Consider the following 21,124-nt stretch of genomic DNA (forward strand, 5'->3'; position numbering starts at 1 on the left):
ATTGAGTGTTCTTTGGGAAAATATGGGCGTGAGAGGGGGGTTAGTTTCACTCCAATCATTTTTGACTATAAAAAAGGACAATAGCCATTTAAATTTCCAATCGAATAAGCCCTTTTTCAAGTATCTACGACAAAGATTTCAATAAAAACTTATATGGCCCCAGGGCATAACTTACCCTTGGTCTGAAGACTGTGAGCGGAGTGTCCTGCTCAAAGCTATAATGTCCTGAACTTTAACTGCGTTGAACAAAATTGCTATTTCAAAATTTTGATTGGATTTGTTTGGGGAAACGGCGGGCGTGGAAGGGGTGTTAGTTGCCTTCCAATTACTTTCGACTATTAAGAGGGGCACTAGTCATTTCAATTTCCAATCGAATGACCTTTTTCTGAAGTTTCTACAATATCACTTTCCATAAAACACTTTACATGCTCCTAGGGCAATACTTACAACCTTTGTCCTGAGGGTTCTGAGGGCGTTGTCATCCTCAAAGATCTACTTTCTAATGCTTAAAACTACGTTGAACAAATTTTTTATCTCAAAATTTTGAATGGATATGTTTGGGGAAAAGGTGGGCGTGAGAGGGGGGTTAGTTATCGTCCAATCACTTTCGACTATTAAAAAGAGCACTAGACCTTTGAATTTCCAATCGAATGCTCCCTTTTTCAAGTTTCTACGACAAAGCTTTCAATAAAAACCTTATATGCCCCAAGGGCATAACTTATAATCCTTGCTCTGAGGGTTGTGGGGGACTGTCCTCCTGAAAAATATGTTTTCTATCTGGAAATCAACTACCCTGCACAAAACGCCTATCTCAAAATTGTTATTGAATGTGTTTGGGGGAATGATGGGTGTGAAGGGGGGGGGGCTAGTTGCCCTCCAATCACTTTTAACTATTAAAATGGGCAGTAGCCCTTTCAATTTCAAATCGACTAATATTTTTTTAAAGTTTCTACGACAACACCTTCTTTAAAAACCTTATATACCCCCAGGGCATAACTTAAAACCCTTGCCCTGAGGGATGTGGGGGAGTGTCCTCCTTAAAAACACATTTTCTATCTGAAAATCAAATACGCTGAACAAAATGACTATCTCAAAATTTTGATTGGATGCGTTTGGGGAATGATGGGCGTGGGGGGGTAGTTGCCCTAAATGCCCCCAGGGCAGGGCATAACTTAAAACCCTTGCCCTGAGGGTTGTGGGGTAGTGTCCTCCTCAAAAACATATTTTCTATCTGGAAATCAACGATGCTGAAAAAAATAGCTATCTAAAAATTTTTATTGGATGTTTTGGGGGGAATGATGGGCGTGGGGGGAGGGCGAGTTGCCCTCCAATCACTTTCAACTATTAAAAAGGGTACACGCTCATTGAATTTCCAATCGAACTAGCCAGTTTTGAAGTTTCTACGACACCGCCTTCGATAAAAACCTTATATGCCCCCAGTGGATAACTTAAAACCCTTGCCCTGAGGGTTGTGGGGGATTGTCCTCCTTAAAAACATATTTTCTATCTGGAAATCAACTACGCTGAGCAAAATGGTTATCTCAAAATGTTGACTGAATATGTTTGGGGGAATGACGGGCAGGGGGGGGGGGTAGTTGCCCTCAAATCACTTTCGACTATTAAAAAGTGTACTAGCGCTTTGAATTTCCAATCGAATGAGCCTGTTTTGAAGTTTCTACGACAACGCCTTCTATAAAAACCTATATGCCCCCAGGGCATAACTTAAAATCCTTGCCCTGAGGGTTTTGGGGGAGTGTCCTCCTAAAAAACATATTTTCTATGTGGAAATCAACTAGCTGAACAAAATGGCTATCTCAAATTTTAATTGGATGTGTTGGGGGGAATGAGGGGCATGGGGGGGGGCTAGTTTCCCTCCAATCACTTTGGACTATTAAAAAAGGTACTAGCCCTTTGAATTTCCAATCGAATGAGCCTGTTTTGAAGTTTCTACGACAACGCCTTCAAAAACTTTATGCCCCTAGGGCATAACGTAAAACCCTTGCCCTGAGGGTTTTGGGGGAGTGTCCTCCTAAAAAACATATTTTTCTATCTGGAAATCAACTACGCTGAACAAAATGGCTATATCAAAATTTTTAGTGGCTGTGTTGGTGGTACTGAGGGGTGTGGGGGGGCGACTATTTGCCCTCCGACCAGCTTCGACTATTAAAAAAGGCACTAGCCACATAAATATTCAATCGAATGAGCCCTTTTCGAAGTTTCTACGACAACTCCTTCGATACGAAGTGCCCGGGTGGAGAAAAAACACACTGTGCCCACATCGTTCTTTACTTAGGCGCGCTAGCGCGCTGCCTATGATAATGCCTTAGCTCAGGATACCCAACACGTCTTTCTTGGTGTGAAGCCTATCATTATAGACCACCAATTTTTAGTGATATTGGTGAAATACTGGTGATTTTCTTGGTGAAAAACTGGTGATTTTTGGTGATTTTCTTGGTGAAAAACTGGTGATTTTTATTTTGTTATGGTGGCAACCCTGCATATATGAACAAGAGATCAAAAGATATGAATAAAACGCAAGGGGTCCAAAAAAGGGTAGCCAGCGTTTACCCCCCTGGAAAATACCCCCCCGTGGAAAATAAAGCTTCCCAAATTTAAGAATTTTATTTTTTTTTCTGTAGGTGAATGGAGTTCCGGTGCGTTTGCATTATGCATCACTGACTAAAATCCTTGTTGTGTAAAATTCGTGAACAAATTGCCTTCTCCGTTTCATGCTTTCATATTGGCGCAAGAAAAGACAAAAACAAGTGACAGAATAGATGGGAAATATATAAGGTACTTGTCGGTTAGCTGGAACACACAGAGAAGTGAAGCTTGGTTAATGCTAATGAAATAAAACAAAATACGATGAAAATATGATAGTTTAGAAACAAACTTGGGCTATATATTTGCACATTAGGGGGGTTGGGGTAAAGCACAGCATATATTAAATAGGTAACCTAACCTAGGTACCTTTTTTGCCCCTTTAACCACAAAAAACTAAACTTTAAATATTTTTAATGGAGTGAGCAATACCTCACTAGGCAGCGAAAATCTGTTTTCATTAGGATCTTTCAGAGTCTATATGCGGTTCTATAAGTACCATATGTAATTTGGGCTATATATTTGCACATAAGAGAAGGGGATAAAGTATTTGGACAGTTTGAAGTCAGAAAACAATTTTACTTCATAATATGCAGAATAATTGTGCCTAATATACTCTGCATGCAGACCCGCTATAATTTACTCCCCCCACCTAATGTGCAAATATATAGTCCAAATTTGTTTCTAAAGTATCGGATAAATTAACGAAGAAACCAGTTTGTTCTCGAGTTTTACACATCGTAAATTTGAGTGAGTGGTATATAATACACACGTACCGGAATTTTTCATAGAGAGCCTGATCCCGGCATCATTGAAAAACGATCACAAACGAAATGAAAAAAACCCAGTTCATTCAACTGAAAGTAAGGAGCAACATCAAAACTTAAAACGAACAGAAATTGTTTTGTGAAAAAAGCCGATTGTAGCACAAATGAGTACAAAGCACAAGCTGTGCAAACCCTATTTTTTGGATAAATTTACAGACTAGTTTATAGCCATTTCGTAAAAGCAATGGCTTATCCATGTTTTTGTTCGGGAGGGGGGGACTGTATTTTTTTTTTGGGGGGGGGGGCTATACAAAAAAACTTTGAAAAAAGCATCAATAATGTGTTTCTAATGATTTTTGTAAACGTTTTTACGAGTCGTACAAAAATTTCGGGGACGGGGGACGTTTGAACCCCGTAACACTCTCCCCCTGGATACGGCCTTGTGTAATAGCAAAATAGCTTCTTTGTTCAATCCTATTTGTTCCATCATAAAAGATCCTAGGGCGTAAAAAATATACAGTCCAGAAAATAAATGGCCTTATTTTTTCTGAAGTCAATCTAAGTCCACTTTTGCACTTTTAAAGGCAATTCATCAACATGGAAAAAAGAAGATTTTTTTTCCATTTTCAACAAGCCTTTTGTGCAAAAAAGCCGAATATAACGAAACAGAATATAATGGAGAAAACTGTTCAACCAGCTTTAAATTAATGAACATACTAATTGGGTCTTAACCGCATCCGGTCCCGATTGAGGAAGAGTACCAAAACGTGTATAATCCCACAGGTGCTTTTAAACCATCAATAAAAAAAAAAAACATTACTCAATGCTTCCTCCTCTATTCATTTCAAACTTGCAAGTTTTTCTTCTTCGTTTTTTCTCAGGGGTGATCGTATCGAACCAGCGGTCGTAGAATGTTGGAAGAGGACTCATTTTAAAGGGATTTTAAGTATCTAACGCTCTTTTCAAGTAACAAAAGAAATCGTGCCACAAAAGTGGCTTTTCTGCCGCTCTGAGCCACCAAACATCATTTTTTTTTACCCATAGAAGATTAAAATGTCTAAAATCCCAAGATGACCAGTTAATTTTTCATGGTATAGAGTCCTAAACAGGAGGCTTTGAGTCCCCCTCCTCAATCTTGACAAACCACGGGACAGCGGCATTTTCTGCCATTTTGTGCCTCAAAACACCAACTGTTCCTACAGAGGTCAATATGTCCCATAAAGAGGATATATATACCATATAAAGAGGTCATATGTGTGCTATATAAAGAGGTCATATGTATGCCATATAAAGAGGTAAATATGCCATATAAAGAGGTCATATGTTCCTAAAGAGGTCAATATAGTTTCTAATAGAGCCAATCGATTTGTCACGATCTACCCCCCCCCCCCAATCTTGGAAAACAGCTCTAAAGTATGACGTGAATGCCGCAGTGAGTCCCGTTTTTATTGATAAATGATCAGTCGATAATAACATGAATATAACATGAACATGAATGCTTTTTTATAAATTGTCAGCAGACCTGTATAGGAAACAAAAAAGATTGTCCCTTTTTACATGTAACTGGATGACGAAAAAAGAAACAGTATTTCCCAGAATCATAATTAGATATTTCGGTACTTGTGCATCATACTCTACACAGCGCTATAGACTGTACAAGCAAACCAAACCTGGAGACCCGTCAAACGGGTATTTGCTCTCTAAAGCCTCGTTTTCAGGCTCAGCGGGTTCGAACACGGGTTGGACTCGTGTAGTACATAAAGCGTTTTCACAAAGCGGGTTCTCGAGCCAAAAAACGGAGTTGGAACCCCTACCTGAAAACGCTTTGTGCTGAAATTACGACAGAATTTTGAAAATTATTCTTAAAAGTCAAAAATACTGGCCGAAATATGCTCCGTTACTCTATTACTTTAACTTTGTTACTTTAACATTAAGTCCCAGGAAAAAACTTCATCAACTTTACATTCAATTCTGAAACACATTTTTGAAGTTACCGCCAGTGAATGCGGAACCCGTGTCTGAACTCGGTATTTCAGGGGGTTCCAAATTCAAGGAACCCGGGTTCAAACACGAGGAAAGCCCGGCAGCTGAAAACGCTTTGAAGCGGATTTGTGTTGAACCCGGAACCCTAAAACGCATGAATTGATTGCAAAGCGTGGTTTCTTATCAAGTTTACAATATCTAAATAATTGTTTCTTGGGGTTTAGGGGGGGGAGGTACCTAGATTAGGTTACGTATTTAATGTATGCTATACCCCCCATCCCCCTAATGTGCAAATATATAGCCGAAATTTGTTTCTAAACTATTATATATTCATCCTATTTAATTTTTTTTTATTAGCATTAACCAAACATGACTTCTTTCGTGTATAGCGGTGTCTTAGCTATAATGCACAAGTACTTTACTTCCATAGGTTTCAATTTGTAATTGAATTTTCTTGTTGTGTTTTATTATATTGTTTTCTACAAAATTTTCTCATTATATGAACCTTTGAAGGCTACGTCTAATTGAAAAAAAAGAAGCTAGGTGTCCAAAGGGGAATAAGATATATAGGAAAACACATACAAGGGAATAGGGAGCATTATTTTCTATGATCACAAAGCCTCTTACCTCACATTTTTCCACTCATACAACTGATTACCATACAAATGGCTCATATCTCCCAGAATAATGATATAATATCATTAGAAACTTTCATAGGTTTCAATTTATAATTGCATTTTTAAATTATTTTCATTATTTGAACCTTGTACGTTTAATTGAAGAGAAAAAAACAAAACAAAAACAACCAGCTGGGTATTCAAAGGGGAATAGACACATATAGGCAGAGGCAGTTTTAAGGGAGGGACAGAGGGGGCACTTGCCCGGGGGCAAAAATTTTAGGGATACAAAATTTCCAACACATAATCTAACGGGTAGCGTATAATGATTTTTTAATTTTGAAATTTCTTTTTTAATAAAATAAGTAGAGGGCGCAGTTAGTAAATGAAATTAATTAATAAATTATTAAATAGTTACAAGGGAATAGGAAACATTGTTTTTTGTGACCTCACATTTATCCACCCACGCAACTGCCTCGTATCTTTACTGCTCAATAAGGCAAGGTACTTCGGTGATTTTCAAAAATCCGGTCCAAGTTTCGCCAACACCGGTCCCAAACTGAAAAGCTTGGAATAGGAAAATATTCCAAATTCCTGTTTTCGGAACAGATAGTGAGTGAGATGCAAGTAGACAATAAATACATATCCTGTGTTCAAGGCCGTACCCGGAGGGGGGGGGTGAACCCCGACCGAAATGTTTGTTTGACTCGTAAAAACGTAACAAAATGGATATAAACAAATTTTGTAGGCGTTTTTTGAGTTTTTTTTGTGTAACCCCTCCCTCCCCCAAAAAAAAATCTTTGAGAAGAACCCCCTCCGAAAAATTCCTGGGTACGGCCTTGCCTGTGTTACTTGACGACAGTCATATTCCAATTTTAGCCTAACATCTGTGATGTGTGAATGAAGAAACCCTTAAATATCTGACTGGCAAGGATCAAACGCCATCTATAGCATGTGTAATTGCCATGTTTCTATTTTGGAAACCTAACCTGGAGCAACAAGTCTTGTAATCAACAACTACACAAACCCTTGAATACAAACTTTTTGGAAACTGGAAGCCTTTTGCAAATTATTTGGTTAAAACATTCATATTCAAATTTCAGCCTCAGAGACATCAAAAACCTAAAATTTGCACTTGGATGCAAATCACATATTATTTATACTCCGAAGTTGTGTGGGTGGAGTATCGTTTCAGGAAGAGTAGCGTGGACGCGGATTCAAGTAGGAGCCATTATTTTGAGAAGGAAGGGCGAATAAGTTTCTAAAAGAAACAAAAGATATAACACGAAAAAATATGCTTCTCACAGAAAAACAGAACCCGAGTATTCAAAGAGAAATGGTCAAAACTACCAACAATTACTTTTCAGGGGGTGGGGAGTATAGAAATGGGAAGATTTCTATACAGGAATCAAGGGGCTGTCGACTTTCAAAATTGTTTACATGATACGGCACGTGCCAAACGTGGGCAGAAGTATGTGGCGCGCAGTAGGACAAGATGTGGCGCATCCAAAGTGTGGCGGGATGTGGCGCGAAGTGTGCTACACATTGCGAAACTAGAACCATTGGCTATGCACACCTGACTATACTGTGGCTGGGCATTATAATAATCAGCTTCTCAGGGGGTTTACCTTTGCTGGAAGGCTACTCCACGTAACACGCATTTCAAATTCAACGTTCCAAATTCAACGTTCCAAACTAAGCTTCAAATCAATCGTTTTCCTCCTTATGCGACTATCCTGTTGACCTTCTATTCGAATAATTAATAGGAGATAATAAAACAATTCGGGATCCATTGAATTTTAGTTAATAATTCACCTCCTCTTCCCAAGTATATACCTCCCAAACATACCTCCTCCTCCCCACCCCTAAATCCCTCCTCCCAGACCCCACCCAATAATCACAAAGGAAATTAAATAAATTGGAACTTTAAAACTCAAAAGTACGCTGAAACAATGAAATCATACCTACCTGAGAGGTTAGTTGAACCTGAAACTGAAAGTACAAAGGGGTTATTTGCCATACCTATCTTCCACAAATAATTTAATTTTAAAAAGTTGTGAAAAAGTTCCAACTTTCCAACACTTCGGTTATTATTAGGATTCTTTAGCCTCGTTCGGCGACTTTTTAAAAATGGCTCAATCTTTATTAATCCCTTCATACTTTCACTTAGATAGATGAAGAAATGAAGGCTATTTGGAAATTAAGGTGGACCACACACAATAAAAGTTTCTTTTTGAAAAGGAACAAGACAACAACTGGATCGGTGGCGGGACTCGTTTTATTACAATCCTTCAGTGGCGTCAATTGGTGGGGTGTATCCCCTAGACTTTCTGCCCCCTTCAATTTTTTGAAAAATATCTTTTTGGGGTAATTTTTTGAAAAATGCCCTTTGTCATTTTTAACTGAAAAAATTGAAAAAAACGACAAATTTACCTTCCCACGTGAATTTCCATGAATTGACACCAATCAGAACGTTGCGCCCATATGGTTCAAGAGTTGTTAATTTTTTAACATGAATTTTTCTCATCGTGGCCTCCTCCCATATAAAATCAAAAATACAGTCACAAAATTGGTGAGCTGTACCCCCTAGATTTTCTGCGCCCTTCTATTTTTTGAAAAATATCTTGATAGAAATTCCTTTTTGTGATTTTTCCTTTTTCAAAATTCCTCTTTGTCATTTTTAATTGAAAAATTGAAAAAAACGACAAATTTAACTTCCCACGTGAATTTCCATGAATTGACGCCACTACATCCTTTGATGATCAGAACTTTGCACCCATATGGTTCAAGAGTTGTTAATTTTTTTACATGAATTTTTCTTATCGTGGCCTCCTCCCATATAAAATCAAAAATATAGTCACAAAATTGGTGGGCTGTATCCCCTAGATTTTCTGCGTCCTTCTATTTTTTGAAAAATATCTTTATAGATATTCCTTTTTGTAATTTTTCCTTTTTCAAAATTCCTTTTTGTCATTTTTAATTGAAAAAATTGAAAAAAACGACAAATTTACCTTCTAACGTGAATTTCCATTAATTGACGCCACCACATCCTTTGATGATCAGAACGTTGCGCCCATATGGTTCAGGAGTTGTTAATTTTTTAACACGAGTTTTTCTTACCGAGGTCCCTCCCATATAATATCCACAATATAGCCACAAAATTATAATTTTTGGAAAAAAAGCTTTTCTGGCAAAATGGCTGGTTTTCGAAACTACAACCCTGAAGAAAATTTTACATGTCTGTCCTCCCTAAACAAAATTACTGCAAGAGCTTCCTTGAACTCTAAATTAAAAGGGGATTAAAGAATTCTTGAATTTGGATGTCTGAATAACAGTTTCACATTCTGGCCGTTCAACATTAGCATGACAAGTTTAATTAAAATTGGACGATATTAAATTAGGCCCAACAAAGAAGAAACACCAAACAGTTTCTCAGAGGTCACCAATCGACATACCAGGGCTGATAACTATATACCAATCCTATAAATAAAACTTTTTCTCGCAGATTGGGGTTTTACTTTGAAATGTACTTAAAGTGTTTTTGCCTTGAACAGACGACCTACGTGTGAAACCAAGAAACAATTCTCACACGAGGGGGGGGGGGGGGGCAGTATATAATATTAACGCTAACTAATTAAAATTTGGGATAGTCACTAGTAATTTCTACTTCAGTAAGATACTGATATACAAGTACTATTTATTGTTTGAAGAACATTACTGCCATTCAACACTAATAGCCTTCATTTCTGTTCTGTTGTCACTTGGACAAAATTAAGACGACATATGTAATTACCATGGTTGCGGGAGCGCACTCTAATCCATAGTAACCAAAACATCTAAACCCGTTTAAAAAAAAACAACCGTCAAGTGAAGAAGAATCGCCATTTGAAGTTGATTCAAGAATAGAAACTATTATTTCGATTAATCCTAATGGCAAAGTTTATATCAAAAATGATTCTATTGAAATTTCGAATAAAACGCCTGAAACCCTTCAAAAATTGGGTTAGATCAAAATAATAACTGCATCACTGGAATCCCCATAACTAAATACAGTCCCTCATATTGAGCAACAAGGAAAATCCCTTTTTCGTATAGGAAGCAGTGATATCTCCTTTTTTTATTCTTCTACCTTTTTCCGTCTCCGCTAGTAGGGCACTGAAACGTCATAGAGAGATCTTTTGAAAGCTAATTTGTATATCTACATGCTTTTTATAAGTAACAAAAGTTAATATTAAAGAAAAAAGACAATTTTTGAAATAAACTGCGATTGCATACTCGATTATAGGGAACTGCTGCAATGCCACTTTTTTTTGGTCGTGGTCAGCTGCAGAAGAATTGGCAACACTGCGAACAAAGCATTAGCATGGTAGGTACCGCTTTTGAGGTAATCCTTTTGAGGTTTACTGCCATCCTCGTTGAGAATAAACATAAGGTCATTCAACCACGTATCATTCTTAGGCAGCAAATGCTGTTGTTGAAAAAAAACCCAACGGTAATCGGTAATTTTCATCAATTCGGTAATTGATGAAATCTCCCTTGGTAACTACCAAATTAGCAATACTATTTCCATGTCACGAAACAGTTGATGGCGCTGTGCGTTTCACTGTTCAAAGGAAGGCTGTTATAAAATTAAACCTAGTCGCCAGGTATGGGTAATAGGGCTTCACTCTAGAGATGATACTCAGGGCGACTATCCCTCCTCCTCCCTTACGAGGAGTTGGAAATTAGCTGCGAAATTTGTCTTTTATTTTTATTTTACTTAGAGAATACCTGGATCTGATCAGATTCAAATAATGAGCCCCCAGACCTACTTATTATTACCCAGACTTACCCCGGACCAACTTATTTTCGCGATGTTCCAAAAATAACATATGTCGTTTTAATTATATCAAATATTTTCAAATAAACGAATATTCAAAGATTGTAAATATATAGAAAGATATGACATCAAAATTATCAACCCATCTTCAATCAATATAGATGGCCTTAGTCAGTTGTCTTTACATTTCGGCAATTATCAAGCTTTCAGTTTTTTATGAATGCCTGACAGACAGTTTGCGTGTGAATCGAGTCACCACTTTTTTAACAATTTAGTTACCATTTTTGTATACTTAGAAGCATGAAATGTCACATCTTCAGTACGTAAATATAATCTTTGATATTAACTACAAAACCACTTTCAAACTACATGCAATACCAACAAAGCAATAATGTCAATTGGGGGGGGGGGGTGGGTAAGGAAGAGGCATATTCCAACTGGATCTAGAAAAGATACCTTTTTATTTATTTTTTTTTTTACTGAAAACGCCTTTTCTGATATTTTCATTGAAAAAGTTAAAGAATGACAAATTTGTCCCCGCCCCCTAAAACTTCGTGAATTGACGCCAAAGGAGCACCCAACAAAGATGAAATGTTTTCCAAGAGAAAATAAGCTTAATAAAAAACAAATAAAAAAAAAACAATTATATAATGTATAATTTATACATTATATAAATACAATAAAGCTTAAAGTAAGGAAATGCTTTGAATGAGCTAGCTCTTTCTAAAAAAAAAGATTCATAAATAACCGATAAGAAAATCAAAATAAAAACAAGATTTTTACAAGAAAGTATGAGGTGGTATTAACTAGGATAAACTTGAGCCAACTGGATAAAAAACTGTTTTTTTAGACATTTATATTATTTATTTATACATAAAACTAATTGCTAGTCGCTATGAAACTGCATTTATCTTTCAAGAAACTGTCTTCCCCACATTTTCTATATTTTTTCTATAAAATAACTTGTTTTTGCCAGGCCGATGAGCATCCCCAATTTTTATAGGGGAGGGAGGACTGACCACCATGGGGGACAACATCTTCGAAAACAATTTGTATCACATTGGTCAATTACTGAAAATATCAGATATTAGTGAAAATTGCAAAAACATCGAGATTTCAGGGTTGGAGAGGGCAAAGACGTTGTATGACTTTAAAAAAAAGAATATCATTATCAAATAGATAATAAATAGTGACTATATCTGAATTCGAGGAAATCAACTTGAAAGTTCTCAGAGTTAGTATACGAAAATGATATACCCGAGTTACATTCACGTTATTATTATACTAATTATTACATAACCAATACCCTTATAATATTAATTGAGCATGTCACATTAATTAAAATATTATTTTTCACACCATGTACAACGCTTTGCTTCAAGCTTAAATGATGTCAAAGAAACAGAAACATATTTATATATTTATAAACATATAATTATGAAAAGCATTTCCTTACTTGGAAACAACAAAAAATAAATACCTTGTAAAAAACATCGGGGATGTAATGGTTCCTTTCAGGCTCCCTTACATATCCTAATTCGGGGGCGTCTCTTGTGGGGATGAGTACGTTATCTCTTGCTAATGACATGCACTGATTAGAGACCTGGTAACCCTCCATATGAACCTGATGATTTTCGTCCCCTTAAAAGGAAGGAAAAGCAATTCAGTTATTGCAGAATACACTTAAAAGATTAAACCTATGAACATATTGATCGAAGATAATTTATTAAACCACATTGGCCTGACATAACATAAAGAAAGAAAAACGAGCAAAAATGGGGTTTTTAAAGGCCAAATAAAAATACTGAAAAAACAAAACAAAGCGAATATTTCGAGGGGACGAACGGCTCTCTTCTTCAGCGCGAAACGAAAAAAATGATCAATGCGAGTTCCGAAGAACAAACCAACAAATAAAACGCGAAAATTCAATGTGAATGTAAAAAAAAACAAAAACAATGAGAAAAAAAAACACAACAATTCGCTTTGTTGTATTTTTTCAGTATTTTCATTTATCCTTTAAAAACCCCATTTTTTCTCGTTTTTCTTTCTTTATGATATTGATCAAATAAAGCTACGCATAAAATTAAACATGAAATTAACATAATGAACATATTGTTCAAATAAAGCTACACATATAATTAACAAATATACCTGCTACTAAAAACTACAAATATACCTGCTACTACAAACTACAAATATACCACAATGTAGTTTTTTTCCATATTGTCATTATGATAAAAAAAACTCCCCTGGATTTGAAAAATCCCTTTTTTCTGTCTTCATTGAAAAAAGACAGAAAAATCTTTGCCTTCCAGCATTTTTGTGAATTGAGGCCCCCTGGAAAATAAAATTGAACTTTTTACCATATTAATTAAAAAAACTTTTCCCACAAAATAAGCTTTTCAAAGAAAAGTAAAGAATTCCATTAAACAAAAAATGAGCAAAAATAAAATCAAATAATCTACCAAGCGTGAAACTACCACAAATTAGCATTGATAAATAAATGAAACCCAAAACGAACAGAAATTACAAAAATTAACCGAGTCAAACTCAAAACGAGCAGAAATTAACATAAGTAGGGCTCAAAACCCATATGCCTTCCCAAGGCCAGAACATAATTTGCACTTTACTGAAAAAAATATAAATATTTTTAGTTTTATAACTTTAATAATGAATCAAATAATATTAACATTTTGATTACTAAATATCAGTATAAGTATATTAAACTGACAATGCACATTCATTTGTATTTTTTTCAGTAAAGTGCAAATTATGTTCTGGCCTTGGGAAGGCATAGGGGAAGGATTGCGCTGCCTATGATAGCTGCAGTTTCAAATAATGTCACAGGCTCGAAAAAAAAGTATTTTTAGTCCAAAACTAGTTATTTGGGTTCAAAATTTTTAACCCTCCTTCCCCATTTCAAGTAGCCTATGCACCTCAGCAGGACAAACACCCGGAAAATGTTATTTGAGCTCGATTTATATGACCAAATTTTATTAGGCTATCCAAGAAAATTTATAATTTTGGGAGGTCCCAGGTCCCGACCCCCTTCTCCTTGCGTACATCCCTGACCTCAGCTGATAGCGACATGACTACACTCTTTAGTTAAAATAACTATCGTTTTTAGACCAGTCATGCTAATTACCAGTTGCATACTCTGGGGATCCTGGAGGTCGGAACCCTAATCCCAGAGACAAAATATTATATCAAATTCTTAAAACACATAATAGCGAGATGTCAGAATGAACTATTAGCAGTTAAATATCGACAAAGACGAAACTGCATTTCCATGAAAAACAAGAATGTAATAAGAAATTCTCAGAAGACTGATTAAAATAAAACCTAAACAAATTTCGATAATTAAAACTCGAGCAAAATAATGATCAACTAAAAAAAAAAAAAAAAAAAAAAAAAAAAAAAAAAAAAAAAAAAAAAATTTGACATAGGTCTAAGTTCTAAATTTATGAGGTAATAAAGCTAAGACCCCTGTCAAATGTTTACCTTTTTGGTTTTTAGTTTATCGTTATTTTATCACAGTTTTATTTTGTTATATTCACAAAGCAAAAAAAATTTTTTAAACACGAAAAACGGGTTTTAATTTTCTAACAAGCAGTGAACTACAAAACAATTAATTATGTTATATGTTATGTGCATAATTAATTGTTTTGTAGTTCACTGCTTGTTAGAAAATTAAAACCCGTTTTTCGTGTTCAAAAATTTTTTTTTGTTTTTAATGGAAAAGCAGTGTGGTCTAAGAAATTATTTATATTCACAAAGCTTTTATTTCGGTCAGTCTTCAGAAAATTTCTCATTAACATCTTGTTTTTCATGGAAAGGCAGTGTTGTCTTTGCCACTATTTTATCATATTTATTTCGTTTTAGTTTTATTTTGTCATAAGCTTTATTTTAGTCACTGTTTTCTGAAAATTCTTCAATTTTCCTCTTTTTCCTTCCACAACATAAACAGCTGCGCAGGTTACATGGGCTATAAATTTCAGGGGCTATATTGCATGGGCTATGAACTTTTATGACATGGTTAAGCCATACATGTAGTAGAGACCTGGGAAAGGGTAAAAAAACGAAGATTATGGATCTGATGGGCTTTTTATGAGGAATTCAATAGATAATCATTTTTTTTATAAGTAACACATGACTTATTTTTACAGACGTTAATTTTGAATATTCAAAAATATTAAAAGATAAAAAATTACAAAGTTAAAACAACATAAAGTGTTCCATCTAGTTTAGACAAACAGTGAACAACAAAGTAAAAAAAAGATCAATAGTAACTATTTTTACTACTATTTAATTAAATATTAATAATATTATACTATTTTTAATTCATTTTTATTACACTATTTATATACTTTTTTAAATTACAGATTTTTATAATATTTCTAATAAATAAATAATATTTTTGAATATTAATTACATTTTTAATATTCAAAAAACTTATCTACAAATATTTTTAAAATAATTTAAATTTATTTGATATAATACTTAATAATTCTTATATTAATAATAATATAAGAAATAGTACCTACCTTTAATAATAAAAATAATAAATCAATAGTAATTTACTATTTGAATACACCATTAACTACTCGTGATATTTACATTTTATTACCCAAAATTTTTACACATATTCACCAGAACGAAGCTGAAATCATCATTAAATTGCTATATCTTTTTCGTGTCGTTCTCTAGACATATTTTTACTATTTTTTTTTTTGGAAAATATACTAATTGTACTAAATTTGTGTCTGCATATAACACCCTTTATACAGTGCATACGCCTTTGCAATACTATCATGCATCTTTTTTCCTCTTTAAATGCATATGAATGTGACGTCATTCACAAGAAAATGTCTTTTTTTTCAAAATTAAAAATTTCAAAATTTCAAAATTAAGGGCTTATGGTAGATTTGCCTCTCACTCACTCGGATTAGCCCATGGCTTGATGACCACAACTACTTAATTTTAATTCAAAATCAGGTAGTTGCGGGCAAAAAAAAAAAAAAAAAAAAAAAAAAAAAAAAAAAAAAAAATGTAAAACCACCAAAAAGTAAAATCGGAAAATCCTGGTTGCACATGACCACACATCGGACCACAGATGGAGTAAGGGGATCTTTCTTTTTATCATTTTGATGTCCTTGGTACTTTCAAGATATGGGTCCAAAGGTGCGTTTTTCAAAGCATCGTCTCTAAGTGAAAATTGCCCCTTTCTATTAAAAATAGTCTCAAATAGACTGTGCTTGCGTTGCAGCTAGCATAGCAAAAGAGTAGGCTGGAGTTTTTTTTTTATCAGCACTCCAAGGGCTAATAACCCTAACGCTTGAGTTAGCCGTCAAGTTGTTAAAGGTCTGGACATACGGTGTGTTTTTCAAGGCAAACGCCAAAATTTGACGCCAGCTTTCGAAGTAGAAATCCTTTCTAGATTAACGCTTATTTCGAGCGTTTTTTTACGCGGACTTATTAAAGTTGAGCACGTGTCTCCATAAAACCATTTATTATCCGAAACTAATTATTTTTTTAATTTAGTAAGTTTGGCTTCATTCATGATTCCGCAAGGTTTAAAAGATTACTATTCATTTCTTTAAGTCACTGATTATAAACAAAAGAAAAGAGGTTTAAGAGAAGATCAGTGTATGATTGGAAAGGGAGACGATGTATCGACCAAACTTCACTCTTAGATTTGTAACTGAGAATATGTGAATTACCAAACCCTTTCATCCTCAGTTTTGTAGCATGAACATGCATTTGATTCAGCAAGTAGAAAAGCTTTATCGATGGTCCTATCCTTGTATGGTATAACAGATAAAAACCAGAGTGATTACTACTATGGACGAAAGTACCGTTACTGCTGTACCCAGGAATCACAGTTTATAAAATTATCCAGTAAGTTTACCGCAAATGATTTCTGGCTCTTCATTCTCGGTGTGAACAAAAAGCTCCTCCCACTTATTTCTGCACTTATTGGTTGAGCCGGCCAAGTGGTTTTGTCAGTACTTGTTCCGTAGGTGAATATTCTTTGTCTACCCGTGAAAAGATCTAATGCCGCTTATGTTTATATCTGCAAAAAAATTTTCTGGAGCACTCGCACCTCGGTCCGGGTTTTTATAATGGGTGAGATAGGGGAAGATCATACTGGATAATTATATAAACTGTGCAAGGAATTCACGCCCAAATATATCAAAAACTTTCATAGGAAGGTTTAGCTCACTTGATGACGCATGACATGTAGTTACATGACGTATTATTTATATTTATACGTATATGACGTATATTTACTTATAATGTAAGTATTGGACATGTTTAGTTATAATGAGACAATTTGGGCAATTAGCCAAATTTCAAAGGTTTTTCTCGGTAGTTGCTCCATTTTTCAATTCCTACTCCACCTTGTACTCTTTTTGTTTACGTAGACAGATAAAACATGATGTGTGTCATTCCTTTTTTTTCTTTGCTATTCTTATCTAAGATTTAGAATGTCTCAAGAAAATTGCGTAAATTAAAATAAGCTATATTATTGGATAAGTAGGCCATTTTACTTTTGTCCTCCTATTTAAACGTTAAATGGCAAAAACGTTAACGTTAGTGCAAAAGGGAAGCACTTTACACTTCTTACGTCCTTAACCACTTTATTCTTCATAACATATTATTTTTAATAATATATTATTGAATTTTGTTTAAGTCTTGAACGTAAAAATCTGAAATGAGCGCTAAAACTACTCGGTGGAAACACTTTACTAGCCGCTTGGATTCGCATTCCAAGACTTGCCAATTCTTGTCGCCTGGCGAATAAAGCTCTGGCATCTTTTCAGTAGAGTGAAAATCTAATCACTACGATTTAATTTTCCAAATTTTATCATTCCCAAAAATTTGATAATAATATAAGCATTGGATAGTGCTGTACAGTATAGTGCTATATGTAAAGATCTGTATAGCAAGCTGTATATACTGTATAATATAGCTTCTTTCCAGTGTGGAAAAGATAGATTTAAAAATAATAAATCAGTCGCCTTACCTGTAACGCACACAGTTGTGAATTTGGATCCAAACCTTCCTTCAGATGAATATTTACAAGGATTTGGATGTTTCGCTTGCAATTTTCCAGCAAGTATACATTCCTGAGCTGACAAAAAGAACGTTTCTTTATTCCGGAAGTTTTTTACCTGCAAAGAGAAACAATATTTCAAGGCTCAATTGCTTTATGTAAAAAAACAAAAAACATAAATTAAATTTGTGTTTAGGTAATAATTTTTTTTCGGTAGACTAATTAAAAAATTAGGCGATTTAAAAATAATCTTTAGGTAAAAAAAAAGGATAAAGGATTCGGCACTAGGCCCTTAAAGTCTAGACCACCGGTGCTGATTTCCGTTTCAAGGCCCTTCAGCCAGGAAGCGCAATAGGGGGTTGGGGCCAGCCATCGTGTGCTTTAGCACACCCTTCCTGCTTATCTTCTCCAGATTTCTCCAGGTACCCATTTAGAGCTGGGTCGACTCTGGCTGAGCTTACAGAGTCACGCAACTGATACCAGTCCCAAACCAATAACCGGCCACACCAGTAATCGAGCCCCCGCCCTTCAGACAAATGATTCCAAATCCAGCACAACAACTACTCGGCTAGGACGGGTTACATTTATTCACCAAATTACCTCATTATAGAAACGAAGAAGTAAAAGAATATTATCAAAATTTTCTTTGTCAAAATTTGAAAAAGAAAAAATGAAAGCCTATGATCAAGTACAAAATAAAGGGACGTGCGGAGAAGTGGCCAATAGGCGTCCTTATTTTTCAAAATTTCTGGGTACTTCTTATTCAAATTATCAAATAAACCTGTAATTTTACAATTCACCCTATTAACCTTCTTTATTTTGGAGTAGGACAAGGCGTTTTTCCACCTCACCTCGCATCTGAAATTTCAATGATACCCCCCTCCCAACTAAAAAGTATTTCCTCCGTACGTACCTGGCACAGCAGAATTAGATAAAATTTCTTTCATCACCGAAACTCTCGTCATATACAGTACAGAGGTGGTTTTAGGGAGGTGACGCTTGCCCAGGGTGAAGAAATTTCAAATGAATAATCTAACGGTTATAATCATTTCACGATTTTTGAAATTTTGTTTTTACTAAAAAGGGTATATTTTAGTAATAGAAACAATTAAATCAAAATAATTAATAATAATTCAATAATAAATAATCAAAAAATAAACTATTAATTAATAAATAAAATGAAAACAATTTTGCTAACAAGAAAATTTTATTAAAATTTGGCCTGAAAATTTCCTGAGAGACAGGGCGAAGGAGCTAATCAAGCTTTTGCCCCGGGCGCAAGAGACGCCAGAACCGCCACTGACGCAGCAACCTTTATCAAGGAGCGGTTCTTTTCTTTTTTGTGCACATACTATACATAACATACATACATAACATTCTATGCAGCACCAGGTGCATCAGAAGCTAACATGTTGCTTTTATTAGCCTTCTTTAATTTCTTGTGTTTATACCTTCAATTAGCTATCAACACATGGCTTTGACGGAATAACCCAATCCTGTTTTAGGTAAAAAACAATTATAATATGAGAGCTTATCTTTACTCGTTAAAGCAATACATAATTTAAAACAACTTTATACAATGAAAGGTAATTATTTAAAAATAATCCAAAACAACCACATTTCTCTGGTAAAAAAGTAACCCTGGAAAATTTTATTTTCTTGAGCAGTTTTTTTGGTCCAGTTAAAAAGTTAAAAATAAAAATTTCTGCATATTATGGATTTATATTTACCTCTTTAAATTATGATTAATAGAAAATAGTTTGAAACATAAAAAATTGTCTAATTTCTAATAAACTTGAAACTTTTATTGAAACTAAAGTTCGAATAAGTTAAAAATATAAGTGAAACCTAATTCCAAAAATTCGAATTAAACTCAAAACAATATCAATTAATATAAACCAAAAGTTTTACTGGGTACCGCAGCACTGTCAGAGTGGCGGTGTCGCTAGTGGTTAAGAATTTTAGGGGTATTAAATCAGAAAATTCGTCATCTAAAAAAAAGAAACCAAAAACAGACGATTTATCTAATTTCTGAAAATTTTACGTTGGATGTGAGTAAACTAAGAACATTCAATGAAATTTCAGCTTTAATAGGTTAAAATTTGAACTAAAACTTAATTTCTAAAATTATAATAAAAATAAAATTAATTAATAAATAAATCAAAAGTTCAGCTAGGTAAAGCTATACAGTCAATGAACGCCGTACCCAGGGGGGGGGGTTGAACCCCCCTCCCGAAATGTTTGTCTGGCTCGTAAAAACACATTTTTTACATGTTTTTTTTGTGTAACCCCCCCCCCCCCCCAAAAAATAATCCTGGATAAGGCCCTGCAGTCAATGGCACTAGTAGTTCTCATTTCTAGAGGATTAAAATACGTTGAATCAAAAAAAAAAAAAAAAAAAAAAGAAAAAGGAAAAGAAAATTAAAACATTAAATTTGCAATCCCACCTTTATCATAATAAAAAACATAATTAAGTAAAAAATAACAATTATAACATAAAGCAAACTTGTTAAGCAATAATTGGGTGGTTTAATTAACATTAAATGAATTTAGTGCCCACAGTTTCTCATTCTAATAATCAGTAATAAACTTGATTTTATAAAACAAAATTAAAATATCATCATACATAATTTTTCAAATAAATTCAAATAAACAGTAGTCAGATTTAATTTTCCATACACTTCGGCAGCGTCGTCAACGCTTTGAAATAAACTGTATCAGTTTTCCGGCTAAACTTGTACCACAAGAGGTTAATGTGTACAGCAGGTTAAAAATTTGCAGTAATAAGTATGAAAATTTTCGATTAACTAAAATTTGAACAGATATCTAACTCAGAAAGGAGCAAATAAAACTAAAATATGCTGAAAATTTTTTTACTAAATAATTTCCAATATAGCGAATTATGTCCAAGCACTAAAAAACGGTACAATTATATCACGTTGGCAACGCTGCTCTTTGGCCCTGATGCCGTCAAGCTAATGATTTTAATTTTTATTTTATTGATTTCCCAAACGCAAGGGTAAAGACAGCGGTTAATGTTATGGATAAAAGCTCAAAAATCTTTCTTTTTTTATTATAAAATTACAGGGACAAAGGGCTGCCATCTAGAAAACACAATCTAGTAACGCTATTTATTATAACTTTTGTACCATATTCACAATAACTCGCTACAGATAAAATAAATAAATGAACAAGGAAAACAAATAATGTTCTGTAGAGGTCAGTTCCGAGAAAGGCTGGTAAATTTGTTCAAGCCTCTCTATCTCTATCTAAGAAAGGT

At 34.5% G+C, this 21,124-nt stretch overlaps 1 protein-coding gene across 1 annotated transcript in view; it reads right to left on the reverse strand.

Moving 5' to 3' along the window:
- LOC148939865 (nuclear protein localization protein 4 homolog) overlaps positions 1-21,124 on the reverse strand; it is a 217,502-nt gene that overhangs the window by 136,909 nt on the left and 59,469 nt on the right. Inside the window, exons 8-9 of the mRNA XM_089106457.1 lie at positions 17,815-17,962; positions 12,268-12,428 (exon numbers count right to left, since the gene is read on the reverse strand). Of these exons, the coding sequence (XP_088962583.1) occupies positions 12,268-12,428; positions 17,815-17,962 (309 nt within the window). The remainder of the gene's footprint in view (positions 1-12,267; positions 12,429-17,814; positions 17,963-21,124) is intronic.

Source organism: Artemia sp. Qi Xiang Cuo, chromosome 20, assembly GCF_049724085.1.
Source record: "Artemia sp. Qi Xiang Cuo chromosome 20, ASM4972408v1, whole genome shotgun sequence".
In the NCBI taxonomy this organism is placed as follows: domain Eukaryota; kingdom Metazoa; phylum Arthropoda; class Branchiopoda; order Anostraca; family Artemiidae; genus Artemia; species Artemia sp. Qi Xiang Cuo.